The following is a 20,354-nucleotide window of genomic DNA, read 5'->3' as shown; positions in this document are numbered from 1 at the left end:
AGCTGCTCCAGCGTGGGTCTCTTCCACAGGGTGCAGACCTTCAGGACAGACTGCTCCAGCGTGGGCTCCTTTCTTTATAGGGTGACAGGTTCTGCCAGAAGCCTGCTACAGAATGGGCTTCCCAGGAGGTCACAGCCCCCTTTGGGAGCCTCCACATTCTCCAGCATGGGGTCCACTGTGGGCTGCAGGTGGGTATCTGCTCCACCATCAACCTCCATGGGCTGCAGGTGGACAGCCTGCCTCACGATGGTCTTCTCCATGGGCGACAGGGGAACCTCTGCTCTGGTGCCTGGAACACCTCCTCTTCTTCCTTCTTTATTTACCTTGGTGCCTACAGAGTTGTTTCTCTCACATCTTCTCGCTCCTCTCTGGCTGCAATTGCTATTTGTGGCTGCTTTCCCTTTCTTAACTCTGTTATTCCGGAGGTGCTGCCGCTGTTGCTGATGGGCTTAGCCTTGGGCAGTGATGGGACTCTCTTGGAGCTGGCTGGCCTTGGCTCTGTCAGACCTGGGGTAAGCTTCTAACAGCTGCTCACAGAAGTCACCCTGTAGCCTCCCTGCTACCAGAACCTTACCATGCAAACCCAAAACATGTGCAGAGCCCAGGAGCATTCTTGATGAGTATGGCATCTTGCCCTTTGACTTGTATGTGATTTTATTTATTGGTCTGTTTATTGTTGAGCAGTGGTGCTGCTTCTTTAGACAGCTGTATGTGAACCCCAGAGTGTTGGGAGCAGCGGTTGTCCTTTTGTACAGATGTGATATACAGTATAGAGCGCCATGCTTTAACACCTGGGCAGCAGCCTGTGTTTTAATAACACCTCCCTTTTGCCTGTCTTTAGAGTGTCTTGTGAGGGTGCTGCTTCAGCCACACTTTCCTCCTTGGGGCTCTCCAAGTGTCTGGCAAGTGATAACACTAAGTCTTGTAGAGTAAATAAATATGACCTAGCTGTCTAGATAAGAAATCAACAGAGAGTTTAATTGCCATCCCATGCCCAACTGAAAACAGGCAGCTCTTACTCTTTAGCAATGGCAGGAGCAACTGCACATGGCACCTCTGGTGTGAGTGGGACAGGTGGGGCGCGGGGAGGAGGATGCTGTGCTGCAGTTCCCGTTGTGAGGTCTGCCCTGGGCTCTGTCCATCTGTGCTGTGGTGTGGTTTGTGCTGGCTCCAAAATGGGAAGCAGCACAGGGATGCTGGTAAGCTGACGGCTTTTGCTCCTCATCGGAGCCAGCAGTGTTGGCAGAGCGCTGTGTGGGTGTGTGTTGCTTTTGGGACTGGAAATAGCAGCTCTGCTTGGCACTGTGTCGAGCAAGCCCAGGTGGTGCCAGGTAAACGCTGTGCAGCAAATGCCTACAAAGTGCTAATTTGCCTGTACAGACATGTTCTGAGGCTCAAACTCAGCAGCTGTTCGGCTCAAGCAAGATAACAGATGTTTAATAGGTATCTCCACACTGTTTTATCTTAAAAGTACAAATCATTCCCAACAGTGAAAGTGCTTTGCTGTCAGTGAGCTTTCTGTCCATCTTTCCTAAAACATAGGAAATGTCATTTAATTAACTGTCTTGTAGATCAGTTGAGTTTATATATACATATAATTTAAGCTGTCATGGTTAAATGCATGCAAGCTGACTTTTGAAAGCAATACAGCTCCTGTATGGTTTTTGGGCTCAAACAAGGGGTGGGGGAATTGTTATGATAGGTAAATAAATCCCTCTTTGTCTTGAGATCATTTCTTAGATGTAGGCTTCTGTAATCCATAATGTGGTTTTGAGTACAAGCTGTTGGAGAAGCTCCTGCAGTTCTCACTGACAGACGTTTTGTACCTGGCGGGGACTGCAGACAGTGCCTGAACAAGCATCACCCAGGAGATGCCCTGGCCCATCCCTTCCTGTGCTGTCTGAAGATGCCCACTTGGAGAGAAAGGCAGCATCCCCTGCCTTCTGCTGCGTGGGCTTGGGGTTTTTCTGTGCTTGCTTCATGGAGGTGGTGGTTGTCACTGTTGTCACTGCTGTTCCTAACTAATCAAATTGCTCTTTATTTCCTGCATTCTGCAGTATTTCCAGTGCCAGGTTTGTTCAAGGGGTGCTGGTAAATCTGTCAAGATACAGAGTCTCCTGACTCCTTTCTCTCTCCTCACCTACCAAGATGAACTTCTGGTGCTCAGTGACATCCTTCAGCAGTAACTGGGCTTCCTCGAAGAGATACTGTGGTCTTCATGATTACACATTCCACAAATGAATATTAAAACTTAAAATATGGGGTTTTTTTCCTGTCAGCTCAGTAAATATCTAGAAATACTATTACTTCTGCTAGATTCATCATTCTGTCAAGTACATTGCATTCATTGCTCATTTAATGGAAAGAGGAGAGGAATAATATAGATACACTGTGTAAGCTGTCAGAAGAAAGGCTAAAAGATGATGCAGCAGCACTGGCAAGGGGGGGTGGGGAATATCTTTTGTTTTCTGTAACTCCCTGAGGTCTGCAGAATTGTGTTCTGTAAACTCACATGGGACAGATGCTGTGTATTTGATTAGCTTTCACTCATTTATTTTTGTAGTTTAATGCTGAATAGGAGGTGTGTGGATTGTTGATACTTGCATGTTTCTCACGACTGTGTCTTTACTGCCCCTGAAGTAAATTGATGAGTTTAAATACCCAAAAAGGAGAAAAACAACAACAAAAAAGTGCCTCTGAGCTGTCAGTGTCTTCTGGCTTTCTTGTAGGCTGGTCCAGGGACCATCATCATGGCTTCGGGAGTTCAGGATTTTAACAGAACGGAGTCTGACAGACTGAATGAGATCAAAGGTCACCTGGAAATAGCCTTACTGGAAAAACACTTTTTGCGTAAGTACAACAGTGTAACATTAATGTTCTGTGGAAAGGAATAGCTTCAGCCTGCTGAAATAAGGCTTCTCTGAACTGCAGAAGTTGGCATCAGTATGTTGAGGTGTACTGAAGTGCAGGTGGCACATGGGCTGGTGCTTCTCCAGGAGGAATTTAAAAGCCTTCCCAGGGTTTCTGGGTCACTTGGATATTTTTTTCCCTCATTACATTCCTCACTGTGTACCTCACTACATGACAAAAGCTGCTTAGTTGAGTCTTGATGATGACATCTGCAAGTTATTTTGGAATTAAACTTAATGTGGCTGCAGTAGGGTATTTTTTTTGGTCTAGTAGTAACTTTAGAGAAGAGATTTCTGAAGGGACAACCAATGTGTTTCCTTGGTAGCTGTTTCAACAAGTAATACGTCTTGAAACATCTCTCCTAACAGTGTATTACTTACGGGTAAGTGGTCTAACCAACACAGGGAAGAGTCTCTGTAGATTTCAAGTGTTCCTTGTTTGGGTTTGTGTGTATGTCTGTGTGGCTAGAGGCACCCATAAGGCTTTTGGGATTTCGTCTCAGCGGATCAGAGAACTGCTGATTTGTAAGACAAGAGAGTTAAAATGAGTAAAATGGAAGACAAGCATCCCTTTCACTTGATAGAAATAGGGATTTCTTGTAATAATTCAGTGAGAATTCTTGCTTGGTGGCTTCCCAAATTGGTCATTTTAATGGATTATTTTTGAGCATCAGAATGTAAGTTGGTTTTACGTGTTCAAAGCTTGTCAGATATTTTCTAAGGGGTAGAAATAACAAAGCTAATAGGTACTACTCAATTTCTAGATGATAATCCAACAATTAGACTTGTGTTTTATCTTCAGCATATTCTCAAGGATTTGGAATTAATTTTCTGTGACTTGTTTATCATTCTGTGATTTGGCAGTATTTCTTTGATATTTTTCTTTCCCTCTGTGTGTATGAGAGGGAGATCTCACAAAGGAGACTGGGAGAGAATGTATAGCTAGCTGATACCTGGAAGAGGTATTATGATGGGTATATCAAGCAAAAACTGAAAGGTCTGTTTGACTTGCCTTGCTGGTTCCAGTGATTTAGTTGAATTCTTATTTAACTGAGAAGTACAGAGTTACCACATACTCTCCTTCCATCTCTGAAGACATCTTGCTTAAGCTCCTGTTTCCAATTGTTTTTTAAACTAGGTGGGACACTTGTGATTTTCTGATGTGTAATAGAAACAGTAGGACTTCCCAGAACTGGTTTCTGTTTTGAACTAGGACATGCTTTTTGCTGTAAAAGCATGATGTGCTTCCCAAATGCTTCTGTAGCTGGTGAATTCATTCTCAGTCCTCAGAATGTGCTTACAGCAACGTTATGTGGGGGAGACATTTTTGTGAATATTTGTGAGTCTTTGGGTTCTTGCTGTAGTTTTAAAACCACCTTATCAACTGCATTGTCACTCTTAGCTGTTTTTCCTTTGTACAGTCCTTTGAGGCAAACCTTGAGGCAAAGGGTAAACTTTGGGCAGATGGGTGGAAGTTCAGGGCAGTTTGGCTGGGTGGCCTGGGTCAGTCCTGGTTGTCTCCAACCCTTTGCATTAGGTCAGGAGCTCTTCAGCAAAGCCTGAGGTTTGCTGTAGTTGCAGTTATAGTGTTGTCCTGGCAAACTGGTCGTAACTCTTTGTGTAGTAACAAGAGTAAGAATGATGAACTGGTAGAGAAGTAAGTGCAGTAAAGCTTATCCCTTATTCCCCTACAGCATCCCATTAAAAATTTTGGACTGAAATATGTAACTATGTTTGTCAGTTGGAGTGAAGTAGGAGCTTGCTTTTTGGATATGGCTCCTTTATTCTATTTTTGTCTTCCTCCTCTTTGAGTTAATATGGTTTTGGGTTTTTTTTTCATACTGGAAATGCTTTGTTACCTTTTTTTTTTTTTTTTTCTTCTCAAAAGTGAACTGTTGGTGAGCAGAAAAGCATTCCTGAAATGTGTAGCTTGTTTACTTTAAGTTGCCCTTGGAAGAAAGCCTCATCATTTTTTTATTTCAATTTTTTTTAAATCCTATTGCTCCAGTAGGTGTGTTTTAAGAAGGCTAGTCCCTCATCTGTATTTGCATACTATTTTAATTGTGGAATTCCCTAAGGACACCTTGCTATAATTGTATTTTTACATAAACTGTTTGCCCCTTCCTTTTACTCCATTTCCTCCAGCTAGGTGTGCAGAAGCCAAAGCAGCTGCTAGTGTGTGGGGGTAATATTTCAAGCTTCAAGAATTTGTTTTTTAATGTATTTGGTTTCTATTCTCCATCAGCCTGATCCTGTAATTTTTTTTTTTTTGCCTCTTCTGTACCTGTTATTTGTATAGGTGTGTGGTTTAGCCAGGAGGTTTAAAGAGGAGAGATTTTCTCCCAGCTATATGTTATGTATAATGTACACATATGCACCACAGCTACAAGTCAGTGTGGTGTTGTAGTTACAAGTGCTTGGCCAAAGGAAGAACAAACTGCTAGTGTGCTTGAAGCTCCATCCAGCCATTAGTAGGCACGTGTAAACGGTGCAGTTTGGCTCACCGGTGTTTTCAGTGGAACACATCCCAAACCTGTCTGTAGCCTCTAGAAGCTGCAGAGTAAAGCTGGAGCAAAGAACTCCCAGAGACAAACAGTCATCTGCACAGGGAAAATGTCTTCATCTAGGATGCCAGATGAGTCTCTTTCTCAGCAAAGAGGTTATGTAAACACCCGGGGAGGCAGTGAGGGACAGGGATTGCATAGGGAGTTGCACAGCTGTAAATGCAAACAAAATGTGACTGGAAACCCAGCGAGGGGCTTAAGCTGCAGGCTGACAGGAGGATGAGGCGCAGCGGAGGAAGGGATCTTGGATAATGACGTCTTAAGGGAGGGATCATCTGACTCTTCCAGCAGAAAGGGCTAAAGTTGCTTTTCTCGTCCGTGCGGGAATGGTCTTAATCTCTATAATCTAATGGCTCCTTCTTGAGCCTTAGTAGAGCAATGCTGAGAACATGTGGTGCGTGTTGGCTCTGGCAGGGCTGCAGTATCGGGGTGGCTTCCTGCAGAGCAAGGCTGGGGTGACTGCCGAATGGACAGCACAGAGAGCTCGGTTTGGTGAGCCTCTGAGCGTGTGTGGACGGGGGAGAAACTTTGCCTTTGAGCTCTTGCCATCAGGATCACCTGTTCCTGAAGGACTTGGTGTGTTACCATAACCTTGGTCTTGGTGCACGTGAACACTGCCTTGGTGCTAGCTGAGGGGCCAGAGTTGAAAGGCAGCTGCTGAGCTGGGGGAGTTAGATTGGATATGCTAAGGTTGGTAGTGGCTTTAGTGCTTCCATTTCAAAACCTGGTTGTATCTAGACAAGAAATTAAAAGGTGCTTGCTGCTCTTGCATTTGACAAACAAAACAGTCGGTGCTATCCTTCTGGAGCTGCACCTCACCCAAGTAAACATTCTGCTTTTCTTCCTGTCACTGTCTGTGCTTGCTTGCAGGGGGCGGTTCTGCAGGTATCAGCACTCCAGCCCTTGTGCTGCAAGGTGCTTTGTAAGCACACGTGCTATGGTTTCCATGATGTGTCGGCTGATTCTCATTCAAGGATGTTCAACCTTTTGTGCTGCTAATTTTAGCAGCTCCGGGAAGAGGAGGTGGTGTAGCAGCAGCTGAGAGTAAACAAACCAGGTGACAGGGAGGGAAGAGAGTTAATAGTGAATTGGTAAATCAGACAGCTGCTGCATGAGGATGAAGAGCTTTAGGAGGAAATAAAGACCTCTCCCACAAGGGTTTTGCATTCTGCTCTGTACAGCAGGCAGTGGCAGGAGTCTCTGTGGGCTTATAAAATTGGTGTTTTCAGGTTTTTTTATACCAACATCATAAAAGAAGTTGGGGTTATGTTTCTTTCCCACTGAAATTTCTGCTTTTCTACACTTCCTTTTCACATGCCTTTTTAAACCTTGTATGTGACCAACTCCACAATGTGTTCTCTGGCTTCTGCTTTTTCATATAAATAACCCAACCCTTTTTAAGAAGAGCTACCAAGCAGAATATAGACCTCATGAAAGTAGAAGCTCTAGAAAACCATGCAGGATCCTTGGGCAGATCTGGCATGCTAGAACGTGGTAAACCTTAGAGGTGAAGTGTGTGGGAGTGGTTGTAACTGGCAAAAGACCTGTACTAAAAGTCCTGTTCTGTTCAGAGGTACTAATGCCTGCTTGAACAGCCGTAGTAATTGTATACAACAAATTGACTATGAAGCTGAGTCAGAGTCCAATTACCAACTGTGTCAGAACACCCTTGGTGTAATTTCTCCTGACGTGGGGGTCAAACACCTGCTGTGGTAGCAGAACTAGAGAAGAGCAGAGGAATAGTTTCACCACATCGATTTTGCTGTTGTCTTACTCACCTGGCAGCCTGCAGTCAGCTTTGGTTCAGAAATCTTGAAATAAAGAGGTGATCTGTGTAGCAGGTGACGACCCTGCTAAGAGTAAAGAGCTGCTGTGTACATCTGAGACACCCGAATACCAGCTGTGGGCATAGTAGTCATTCCCTGCTAATGTGGTCCAGCCTGGCCAAGGGAACCTGATGCTGCAGCACAGGTTCTTGAAGCATACTGACACTGGTGAGCACCAAGGCTGCTTGTGGCAGTGGAGCTTATCCTGTGCTGCTTCTACTCTTTTACTACTTCCACTAAGCCTCCTTTATTTCAGCTTAAAATCCTGGACTCCCAGGCATTATTAACAGGGCATTCCTGGGAGATCAACATGTGTCCCGTTTGGAGTTCCTCTTATGTTGTGATTGATGGGAAATCTTCATGAATGTTTTCCCTGAGTACCCAGAGAAGCCTCAGGAAAAAGACGTGAGTCCAGGCTTTGCACCAGAGCTGCCTGTTCACCAGAGCCGCTCTCATTTGCTTTGTTCTGAAGTTTTTCTAGGTCTGACTTCTGATTGAGAGGCTTCTAAAAAAACTAGGGAGAGTTTCTTAGGAGGTGTAGGAAACCTTTTGGTTATACCCAGAGATGCTGTCACTGTGTGCCATGTATATTGAGTTCACATCTCGCCTCCCTAGACAGACAAATGTCTCTAAAGCTCTGGCTCAGTTTTCCTGGAAGCATTGCTTGAAGAGGCAAGTCATGAGCAGGTTAGAGCATTCATCTGGGACTTAGGAGGCCTCAGTACAGACAAAGGAGGATTCAGACTTCTATTTCTCATCTGAAACACTCTGCTCTCCTTGGGGAATTGTGGGTTGTGCTCTTACTCTCGATTTGGCTTCCAAGAGCACAAGCTTCCTGAGACCAGGGCAGGGGAGAAGAAAAGTCTGTGACTCCAGCCCAGCACAGCAGCAGGCCAGACCCTGCTCCATTGGACAAAGCACATGAACAGCAGTGGCATGAAGATGCTGGAATGCTGGAGGGCCCAACCCGGGAGGATCACGTGCTGTCACACCACGTTTTCGTGGGACTGATTAACCCCAGTGCAGGGCTGTGCTGACAGAGACTTATTGTTTCAGCTCCTCAACCGGATGCTGCCTACGCGTTGTGCTGTGTGGGTGGGGAGTGCTCCCACTTCGGCCTTTTTCTGGGTGCCCAACTTGGCTTCATGAATTGAGGAACCGGTGTGAAAGCTCAGGCAGGGTGGAAACTGGCACTGCTGTGCTTGGCCCTTCTGTATAACCAGGCTGGAGATTTTGGGAGCCCCATGTGGAACTTGCCCTTCCTGGTTTAGTAGCATAAAAGCCTTGGAAGAGCCTGCTTCTATTCCCAAGCCAGAGACTGAAATGTTTATAGCTGCTTTCGCTTCTGCCAAAGACAGGGAGTGAAAACAGTTTCTGCAATACAGGCAACATTTTTGCAGTTCATTTTAGATGGATTCTGCAACTCTTCTGGTGTCTCCAGTCTCTGAATATTCTGAAAATTCACAGAGCAGCAGTACTTTCCCTGACTTTTAAGCTGGCAAACGCATATCTAGCAATAGAAAACTTCCCACTTAATGTTTTGGGAAGGGAATCTGGCTCAGTAAGTTACTGCTTTTTATTATAGTTCAGATATTTTCAGGAAGCTTAATTGAAAATCTTGCTGTAGCGAAGGGGGAGTGATCTTGTGTCTGTTACAACACAATAAAGCTCCACTGAAAAGGTTACTGTAAACCTACTAATTGCTTGTTAACATAACTATTTCATGCATACCATAGTAATGACATCTTAATTCTTTTGAACCTCTCCCACTCGAGGTGGGATGTAGCAGGAGTGGTGAGAAGGGAGACTGGAGCCGTTTGCAGTGAGGAAGAAGATCTTATTGAATATGATGTGCTTCGTAAATCAGTCTCATCACATGAAACAGAAGAACAGTTCACATTAAGCTCTTCTGTTCAGGTGAGGAAAATCATACCAGGGGAATGTTAATTGCACTGAGGAAGGATCATGGTTCAGCCTTCCCTCCACTGCTTCTGGATCAGAGTTGGCTTATTTCCTATCCATGTAGAGAGAGCCCACGCTGCCTCTGGCCCTGTAGGCGTATGCAAAGAGAGTCAAAAATTGGTTCCTAAAATCTGTGCTTATTCTAAGTACTGGAGCAGGAGCTCTGCCTTTGAAAGAGCAAGGAGAGGCACAACAGAATGATGGAAATATAAACAAAGTAAAAAGAGGGATTGTTTAACTGCCAAACCTCTGTTAAAGGATTTTTAAGGCAAGCTGGCATGACTGTTTCTGAATGTGATGGGTCTCTTCTTTGTTTTGATGTGGGCAGGTAAACCAGACTGAGCTGGAGGAATACTGGAGTAAAAATATGGGGTTTATATTTAACTGTTTCATTCATCCACTCCCCCAAAGTGCTGATCTAGGATATGCACTCAATAAATGTAGTTAATCTTTAATGTACGTCTGCTTTTTTGTCTTTTTGACACCAATATTACTATTACAAAATCTTTTTTTCCCCCTTTTTCTATATAAAAGACTTAAACAAGAGGCCTGACCACAAAGGAAAAACATTAAATTGGCAAATAAAGGTGTTCTCAAATGCAAAAAAAAAAAGCCTCAAAAATCTTGAATAATTCTTCCTTCAGGTTTCCTTCTTTGTTGACTTGTTTTTTGTTTGGTTTGGGGCTCCCCCCCTTATTTGATTAGCATTTGGTATCTTTCTTTTACTCCCCATCCATAGACTTGAGTTAAAAAATGAAAAAAACAACCTTCCTGTGTTTTTTAGCATTATTTTCTTCTGTGTTGGGTTTGCATGGCAAGGTTTTAGTACTGGGGTGCTACAGGCGTGACTCTAGCTGCCTCTAGAAGCCCCCCCTGTGTCTGACAGAGCCAGTGCCAGCCAGCTCCAAGATGGACCTGCCGCTGGCCCATCAGAACAGTGGCAGCACCTCTGGGATAACAGAGTTAAGAAAAGGAAAAAAACCACAAATAGCAATTGCAGCCAGAGAGGAGTGAGAAGATGTGAGAGGAACAGCTCTGCAGGCAGTAAGGTCAGTGAAGAAGGAAGAGGAGGAGGTGTTCCAGCCACCAGAGCAGACTTTCCCTGCAGCCTGTGGAGAAGACCATCGTGAGGCAGGCTGCTCACCTGCAGCCCATGGAGGTTGATGGTGGAGGAGATACCCACCTGCAGCCCACAGAGGACCCCATGCTGGAGAATGTGGAGGCAGCTGAAGGAGGCTGTGTCCCTGTAGGAATCCCGTGCTGTAACAGGCTCCTCTGGCCGCATTGAGAGAGTTTAGAATTAGTCTTTTTGGAATAGTAGGAAAATAAGTTTTTGAGGAAGGGAAATAAGAATTCATTGAGGATTAGTGGTGTAGCTGAATGTGTGGACAACACATTTTGAGCCATATGAAGTAGCAGATCATGTGAGTTGTTGGATTTGGATTGGTTTTTTGCACTTAGGTATTGATTTTTCTTTTTCCACACAGGGGTTTCTTTTGTCACCTAGGACTTTTCACCACTGAATAAATAAGTTGTTGAATGATACAAAAAGTATGACAGAAGTTTACTCTTGATCTGGAGAATTTTGCTATGACACTAACTGGTAAAAGTTATGGAGTGACGCAGAAAACTGGTCATTCTGGAAATGACCATCAAACCGTGTAAGACAACTGAAGGGTTAGACAGTCAACATGGAGTTTGGGGCTTGAGAAGGGAGGTTTTTACGTTCTTCCTTCTTCACACATTAAGAGTAGCTCTCCTAAGCAGGTGAGGTTTGTGCTTCCCAAATGAAGTGTTGAAGTCCAAGCATGAAAGGTTGCTGAACTGAAGAAGTGACTTAAAGAGGAAAACACAGCTAGTAAAGCAGAGCTGCTAGAGCAGTGGCTTAGATGAGCCCTTTTCCTTCCCAGACACCTGTCGCACAAAGAAATAGCATGTCTTGCATGTCTGTGATCAGTGTTCTATGGCTAATGTTCTATGGGAAGCCTTTTGGATAGACTTGTGGGAAGTCTTTGGCAGCCTCTGTAGTTCTGAAGTCACTGATGAAAAGGACATAAGCCCCATGGAAGGAGGCTCAGAGGTTAGAAGAACAGGTAACAAACAGTACACAAGTAAGGCGTCTCCAGTTACAGCTATGAATTGTGAACTTGTCTCCAGAGGATATATGAACTGCAAAATAACTGTATGCAGGAAAAAAGACAGGTTAGGGATTTCTGATATGGATTCTTCCTCCATCTCTTGCTTGTTGGTCAGACAATGTTCTTGTATGTCTCTGTTTTATCACGGGTGGTAGAGCTGTTCCTTGTCTTTCATGGCACCGCCATTTGCTGCTGGTGTTTCAGATGCAGACTAAAAGCTCTTCAGTGTCTATTATGAGGACAACAGACATGTTTTCAGACTCATGAAATGTCATTAGTAATGTCATAGTTCATAGCATCATAGAATATCCTGAGTTGGAAGGGACCCATAAGGATCATTGAGTCCAACTCCTGGCTGCACGCAGAGCCAGCCAAGTCAGAGCACGGGACTGAGCTCATTGTCCAGGCGCTTCTTGAACTTGGTCAAGCTTGGTGCTGTGACCACTTCCCTGGGGTTTAATTGGGACAAGATTAAAATACTAGCTTTCTGTAGGAGTTGGGAGTCTGGCAGGGGTAGAAGCTGCCCTGCACCGGAGAAAACTCCCAATCCCTGGCTTTGTCAGCACTGCTGGCGAGATCCAGTTTGATGATGTGGGATTGGGAGTTGGTGCGTTTAGTACCAATTAAATAACATACTTGGGTTGTAGGGGGATTTGCCATAATTAACAGAGACATAGAAGGGTTATTTCTGTCTTGTTAAGTACTGGTGTTTCCCTGTGTAAATATGACAGAGCACATGTATGCTTTTTGGCATTTCTAGTCTTGAATTCTGCCTCCTTAGATGTAACACTACACTGAGTTGGTAGCTAGAAGCAGCGGCCTACAGTCACCAGCTGTGCTCTGACAGATAGATTTGTTTGGGGTTTTTTTGGTCATTTTGTCCTGTGGTGGGATTTGATTTTGCAGCGTACCTGTTGGCCCACGAAGGAATGCTATTATGTAAAACAGCTCCTGGGAGACTCCCTAATCCACCTCCAATCCCCGTATTAAGGGAGACATCCGCTTTACTGCACATGCAGTATTGAATTAGAGATCCAACCTGCTGCCGTGCCTTCCCTGCCTGATGTTTCATCCTCTTCTAGATGCTGTTCAGATTCTCTTCAGCGCTTTTAATCAAAACATTTCCTACAAGCTTGTGTATTCCATGGAGCAAACTGTAATTTTTCATTTCTGTAGTGGCTGATGACGTATGATGATGCTACAAAATGCTGGGTAGCTTGTCTCTTAACAATTACGTGGTAGCAACTAAACTTTTTGTATTGTGAAGTCTTTAAGTGATATTTAACTGATGAAAACTTAAATGATTAAGTCCTTTGAGTGCAGGTGTGACACTGTGTTACCCCTTGTTCTGGTTTAACACACAGTTCAGCCCCATACAGCTGTTTGCTCACGCCCCCCACAGCAGGATGGGGGACAGAATTGGAAGGGTAAAAGTGAGAAAACTCATGGGCTGAGACAATGGCAGTTTAACAGGTAAAGCAAAAGCTGTGCAGGCAAGCAAAGCAAACCCAGGAATTCATTCCCTGATTCCTAAGGGCAAGCAGGTGTTCAACTGTCTCCTGGAAAGCAGGCAACGGTGACTGGGGAAGGAAAACACCATCACTCCAAATGTGTGTGTGTCCTCCCCACCTTCTTCCTTCTTTACCCAGCTTTATGTGCTGGGCATGATGTTATACAGTATGGACTACCCCTTTGGTCATTTGGGGTCAGCTGTCCCAGCCGTGTCCCTTCCCATCTCCTTGTGCACCCCCAGCCCACTCGCTGGTGGGGTGGTGTGAGGGGCAGAAAAGCCCTTGGCTGTGTGTAAGCACTGCTCAGCAGTAACAGAAATATCCCTCTCTTACCAGCACCGTATTCAGCAGAAAATGAAACACAGCCCCACTCTAGGTACTGTGAAGAAAGTTAATTCTGTCCCAACCAAAGCCAGCACACACCTGACAGAGGATAAAAACACCTGAAATGTAGAAACCTTGAAATGGATACATTTTTTTCCGTAACTTGGGAGACGCATTGCTGATGGTGGTTTTTCCTCCAGGGTCAACTTTCCTGCAAGTTAACATAGTCCAAACACTGCTGATGCCTTTTCTCACGTTGTTCTCTCTTTTCTACACACGATGACTTTGTTAGAGAGATATTAAAGCATTTTTTCAGTGTCATGCCCCAAAGAGTTACCTGGCCTGCACGTATATAGCGGTGGTGTCTCTGGGTTGATCGGATTCCATAACATACAGATACCACAAAAGTCACCACCAGCAACTACAGCTGTGATTGTTAATGTTAATATATATATAGGTATGAAAAAAATAGGGAGCTCTTATAAGGTATTGGCAGCAATTAATAGTATGGCAGCAGCTAAGTAGGTGTGTGTTATTATAGGTTACTACAAAGTTATCAATAGTGAAACAAACTTTCCAATAGCAATATCCATAGATACACACATACAATACCAGTATGAAGCTTATTAGACAGATCTCAGAAGGTGCCAGATTATCGGGGAGGGGAAATTCTAAAGGGGGACCCAACCGTCCCAGAAGTGAGAGGACAAACCAGACCCTCCCTGGTGAAGGTCCAAGATCTTTTAGAAAGGTTGTGTGGAGACTTGAGCCTGTTTAAGAAAGGAAAAGTTGGAGAGGGTTCAGAGGAGGGACACGAAGATGATTCGTGATGGAGCACCTACACTATGAAGAGAGGCTGAGGGAGCTGGGCTTGTTCAGCCTGGAGAAGAGAAGTCAGCACGTGGACCTCATTGCAGCCTTCCAGTACCTGAAGGGAGCAGAGAAACAGGAGGGGAATCAACTTTTTAAAAGGGTAGACAATGGCAGGACAAGGGGAATGGATTGAAGCTAAAGGAGGGAAGGTTTATTTCAGATATTAGGGGGAAGTTTTTTACAGAGAGAGTGGTGAGGTGCTGGAACAGGCTGCCCAGAGAGATGGTGGATTCCCCAGCCCTGGGGGTGTTCAAAGCCAGGTTGGATGGGGCCCTGGACAACATTGTCTAGATCATGCCTGGAGGCTGTTGGCCCTGTTTTTGGCAGGGGGGTTAGAACTCTGTGATCCTTGGGGTCCCTTCCAACCCAGACCATGCTATGATTCTATGATTCAGCACTGGAAGTTCTCAGAGAGAGAGAGAGATGCTTTTGTTTTGGACTAAAATTAAGTAATTTTTCTGTCATAGAGAAATAAGATGTAGGACGCCACCACTTTAACAGCCAGTAGATGCTGTTAATGTCTATTTTTCACATGGAGTAGACAATAGATGTTGATGTTTTCTATTCTCTCAGGCCAATCTGTATTTTTCCAGACTGTTTTCCTGTTCTTGCAGATAGAACAGCCAATGGTAGTTACTAATTCTTACTTTCTCAGGATGTTTTCTGCTTTTTCCAGACTCTTATTTACCTTTTCAGATGATAAGTTGCTGTTACGGTTCTTGTTTTTACCTTTACCACTGGTATCTCTGGATGTTTCTGATTTCTAGGTACCCAGCTGTGTACTTCTGAGATGCCAGCTGCACTTCTCAAAGATGCTTCTGGTTACCAGGCCTGGTTCCCAGACTGGCTTGAATTTTCTCTGTCAGTGTTTCAGTAGATGTTTTCTTCAGCTATTTTCCCCTGCTAACCAGGTCACTTTATGGGTGCTCACATCATCTGCATGTCCAGTTAAGACATGTGCTGAGCCTCTAATTTTTTCCAGTTTCTTGCCCAGCAGGAGACAGGGAGCTGAGATTGATGCATCTGGGAGGGGAATTATGGAAAGTGATTAATCTTGGACCTTAAGCTTGACCCTTTCGTGTGGGTGCAGAGAGGGGAGGATGTTTGAATTTTGCCTGTCTGAAGATAAAATCCAAGGAGCACTCTGTTCTCATTGTCAAGGAGGATACTCATCTGTAAAGTTCAGTAGATAGATATCATGGTGTAATCTTCTTACAGGCTCTTCTCACGGGTCTGTGACCTCTGTTCTTTCTAGCCAACTTCCCTTATTCTGCAGGAAGACCCCTCAGAGCTAGAGAACAGTCCTCTGTAAATTCAGTTCAGCTTGGCTAATTTGTACATTATTTCAGGCAAGAAAGCCAGGAAGAACATGTTAATGTGTTGTGGGTTGTTCTGGTTTCTTCTCCCCTCTTTCCCCCACTGTGGTTTCTGTTGCTTAGCAAACAAAGTATTTAACCAAACACAGGGGTTTTGCATTTCCAGACCACACTGCTGCCAAAGTAGTAACAAAAGGTGCTTTAGAGAGTTGGAGGGGCCAGAGAAGTCTTCATGGAGTGGATTGTGAAGTCGTGTACTTGAAAGTTAGGAAATGCCATGAATCATGAAGCTGTGACAATCCTTAATGATGAGATGCTGTAAATTTTGTTATGTTTTATAGGAGTTCTGCCTTGTTCTTGTTCATTTGACATCTCTGACACTGCTTGTTGTTCTGGTGGTCAAGTTCCTGGGGGGGTTGTTTTGTTTTTAATAGAACAAGATGCGGTGCAATCAAAGCAATTGGAGTTAAGGAAGCTGGAAGATCTGAGTAGACTTTCAAGGACATTGAGGTTAATTTACACTACTTGTGGTTTTCTTATGTACACACAATGCATAGTCACTTCCTCTTTCAAAAAAACAGTGCTTAATGAAGAATTTTTTTCCCATTAATGGTCTTGAGAAGATAACATCCCTATCAAGCTTTGGAACTTTTTGTGATGCCTTCATATTGCACAAGCTCTAGTGCATTTGAAGTGCAACAGATGTTTCCCCTCAGCTGTGTGCATGCTCTTGTTCTGGAACAAGGCGAGGCCTTGACAGTAGGGTAAGCTAATTGCAAACATAGTTTTCTTGTTGGATTTAGAATTCCTTGTGGACAGATAATTAGGAACACCTCCATGTATAGGTATGCCTTTGTGTCCATATCTTTCCATTTACTTACAGGAGAGACAATACCTGCTGCAGCAGCGAAAGTGTCCCTGCCCTTGGGAGTAAATTTCAGGTTTAGTTGATGGAGGATAACTTGGTTTCTGTGCTCCAACTCTTCTTTCTGGGGTCACTCAGAAAGCATCAGTGGTGAGGTGGCAGCACTCCTTTCAGTTTGGTGGAGTTCAACCTACCTGTAGCCTCACGGTGGAAGCTGCCCTGTTGTACTGTCCTCTCAGTTTGTGTATCTTTTTCCCATCTCTCCTAACTCTGTGCTGTAAACCACTTAGCACTGCAGGAACACAGATAATTTGCCACCACCTAACTTGCACAGCGGATAAAATGATCTGAGATACTGCACAAAGGCCCTCCAGCAGAGTGGGGAGACTTTATCAGTTCTTCTGAATATCTGCACTGGGGCTTCAGACCTCAGACACCTCATGATTTGAGTCAGAGAGGCTCAGATATTGAAATTATCTGATTATCAAAGATTTTCAAGGTAACGTGAAAAGAAACAGAAGACGTTGCTTGAGGGTAGAACATAATGTACAAATCTTGTAAAACAGCAAAGTCTGAACCCCTGTGTCTGTGTTGATAGTGGAATTAGCAACTGTTTTCTATTCTGGTTTGCTTTAGGTTTGAAATACACCTGCTATTCTATTATTTACTCTCAAGATTGAGTTTAAAAACCAGCCCAGAGTCACAAAATGTCGAGTAATTATTTTTTTTTAAAGAGAAAAGAAAAAAAAATCCATTTCTTCTTTTTCTCATCTCTCTTGTATACTGATCTGAGAAAAGGGATTAGTGCTAGTGTCCACGTTGTAGCTTTACAGTAAAATAAGGTCATGAACAAGGATACTGGCAGTGATGAAAAAGCAAGGGTAGTTAGCCACAAAAAAGCCTTATGAATGGTTGATACTAAGTTCTCATGGAAAAAAAAAAGCATTGAGAGTGTGTATATATGTCTGTATAAGTAAATGCATGTGTATGTGTAGATACTTATATATAAATTATTACACGGGGCTATTAGGACAATATTTCCCGTTGAACTTAGTTCCTCTTGTCATAACCCGTTCTTAAATATATAAGGTCCTCAGATTCATATTGAGGCTGTCTGACTTGCATAAAATTACAGGAAGGGGGAGCGAAATTGATGGGTGGGGTGTTGTGTGGTGTCTTACAACTTTATCTGAGTGTGCTTGGCTTTCTCCTACCCACAGACACGGGGAAGAAAACAGATACTGTTTATTCATGTTAAGACCATTGAATTTAGCAAAATACAGCCTTTCCTGATGAATGTTTCTTTGGGGAATGAAGGGTATGTCACCTTGTATTTAGATAAAGGTAGCTTATAGCTAGAGCTTATTTTTGATACATTGCATCTTGAAAAGAAAACTTTAAAGTTGTTTTTCTCCTTTCTTTAACGTTTGTAGCTAAACATTTTCCACAGGATACAGCTGTGTGCTTTTCATGAAGTTGCTCCAGCCCTTGATTACTTATTTATTTCTGGTGGATATATTTGGTATAGCACAGATTAAAAACCACACCTAATCTGTCATAATTAGGCTTTAATTTTCTTATAGAAATACTTCAGGGTAACTAAATCTTTTTCTTCTCCCTTAATTAACAGAGGAGGAGCTCAGGAAGCTGAGAGAAGAAACAAATGCTGAAACATTAAGGCAGGAGCTAGAAAAGGAACGGCAGAGGAGATTAGAACTAGAACAGAAAGTCAATGAAGTACTTAAATCAAGGTAAGAGAAATATCTAAAACAAGGTAAGGTAAATATCTCCACTGTAAAGCTGAAAGCCACTTGAGATCTCTGATTATCTCAGCGGAGTTCTGGTGAAAGCGTTCATTTCCAGCCTAGGCTCTATTAAAATGAATCAGTAACTCAGAGAGAAACTGTCTATGTTTCCCTGTAAAAGTACCTCTTGTACACCCACGTACACCTGAATTACTTGACCATACATACTGCCCTAGTTACAGAGGTGTCCTGATACTTGCTGAATTGTGATATTCTTCATTTCACCTTTTCTGGTGCCCTTTCTCTGGGATCTCACCTGCCTGGAGCTAGCAGTGTGCACTGTGGGCTGCTGAATGCCAAAGCCTTTGCTGTGCCATTGCATATGCTTTGCCTCTTAAAAACCTGTACCATCTCCAGGCTGCCTTGTCCTTGTTATTCCTGTCCTGGCAGCAGCAAGGACATCCCAGTATCTCAGCACAACCCTAAATATACGAGACAGACTGGAGTTTGAGCCTTCCTTGTCACCGCAGTGACAAATGGAAACACACCTCCTTGTACCTTTCAGCCTTGAGGATGCCCATGTTGGTAATGCAAAGTGTCACGTTTGATGCTGTCTCTCCTCAGTCTGCTTAGCTGTGTGGGCTCTAGATATTCAGAGCATAGCAGCTGCCTGGTGGCTTAGACCTCTTGCATACGTAGCTGTCTGTGTTATCTTCCTTAGAAGTAGTGAAGATTACTTGGCTGACCAGTAGGATCTGAGGTTCACCATCAACTGCTGGTGAACCAGGAGATGGTGCAGGCTGAGTTGGTAATTGTGTGCAATAAACACTGCCAGTTACTTAGAGGTGACAAGCAAGAGCAAACAAGCAAAACATTTTGCTTGTATACGAATTTTCCCAATGGTGTCCAAACTCTTCCCAGACCACCACGACCATCTGTACTCATCCTGAGAACAAAAAATGACTTTCTGGTCAGGTCAGTGGTCTGTTTCCCCTGGTGTTCTGTAACAGTGGCAATTGGAACCATTCATAGGAAACATGAGCCTAGTTGCTTTCTTTGGTTAGTTTACCTCCTACTCCTTTAGCATCCACAAACTCTGTATTTGGAGTATCCGAAGGTACATTGCTGCCTCTTCACTTCAGGATCTGTTTGCAGACCTGCTATCCATGAATTTGTTTAGGCTTTTGAAAGAGGTGGAACTGTCTAACACTGGAATCTGGGGAGCCAGTACATTACAGAAGTTCACTCTTGACTCTAAAGAAGCAATTTTTCTTTCCTTTTTCACACATTTCTTATCAGTTTCAAGAAGTGCCCCATAGTTACAGAATTGTGAGATTTGGTGAATAACTGTTCAGCATTCAGCTTATTTACCACCCTTGATCAGTCCTTTCCTCTCTTACTCCTGTCCAGACTGAAGAGTTCCAGGTTTTTCACTGTCTCCTTAAGAGTACTCCATCCTTTTCATCACATCAGTTGCCATTCTTCAAAGTGTGGGTTCACCAAGGCTTTCTATAGAAGATAAGTTAGGCCTCTTATTATCAGTACTCAGTACAGTGGGTGTTTTTTTGGCTGATGTTTCATACTGATATTTTTCCAAAATCACTGGTTCACTGCAAGGTGGGTCCTCATGCAGTCTTGACCTGAGCTGCCAAGTTTGCTTGGAAGGAGCTCTCAGAGGTTCTTATGGAGGAGTCTTGTTCCCAAGCCAGCCCCATGAGCATGCACTGTGAAGGTGAACTGAATGACTCTGACCTGGTGGGTTTTTTTCTGACATTTCTGACATTTCCTGCTCTTACAGGTAGGAAGCAGGAGTACATTTTACTGCCTATTCTGGTTGGCCATTCTGTATGCCTGTATTTTATGTCTAGACTGGTGTTGCCTGGTTGAACGGGCTACTGGGGACAGTGGAAGAGGACAAACTTGGATCCATTCCCATGTTGAGAGTACCTGTGAGCTCCATAACAGCAGTACAAAGCAAGAAGTATTCTTTTCTGCTATTTTTAAATAAAGCTGATGCTTCAGGATACCTTCTTTCTCTGACTTGCTGCCTTGAAGAAGTCATTTGAGATGCAAATTCCACATGTTTGCCTTTGAGCACAGTACAGGTGGTTATACCATAAAACCACTGCCATAGACCTTAAGGCATTCTCCTGAGAGCGGGTATACCCAGGCTCTAGATCACACACCAGAGGAGGGGGAGAGTTACCTCATCATTGCTGGGAATCCTGGAGAAGGATGAGGAGCTGCCTTCCTCTGTAGGAAGGTACCCACCATCCTGCCCTATTTCAAAGTAGTGAAAATGGTCCAGGAGGGTCTGATAG

At 43.8% G+C, this 20,354-nt stretch overlaps 1 protein-coding gene across 1 annotated transcript in view; it reads left to right on the top strand.

Annotated features, from left to right (window-relative positions):
* Nucleotides 1-20,354, top strand: part of GRAMD4 (GRAM domain containing 4) — a 53,341-nt gene that overhangs the window by 8,725 nt on the left and 24,262 nt on the right. Inside the window, exons 2-3 of the mRNA XM_084261436.1 lie at nt 2,730-2,850; nt 17,919-18,039. Of these exons, the coding sequence (XP_084117562.1) occupies nt 2,730-2,850; nt 17,919-18,039 (242 nt within the window). The remainder of the gene's footprint in view (nt 1-2,729; nt 2,851-17,918; nt 18,040-20,354) is intronic.

This window comes from Gallinula chloropus (assembly GCF_964237585.1).
Source record: "Gallinula chloropus genome assembly, chromosome: 1".
Taxonomy (NCBI): Eukaryota; Metazoa; Chordata; class Aves; order Gruiformes; family Rallidae; genus Gallinula; species Gallinula chloropus.
This window is presented reverse-complemented; position numbering and strand designations above follow the sequence as displayed.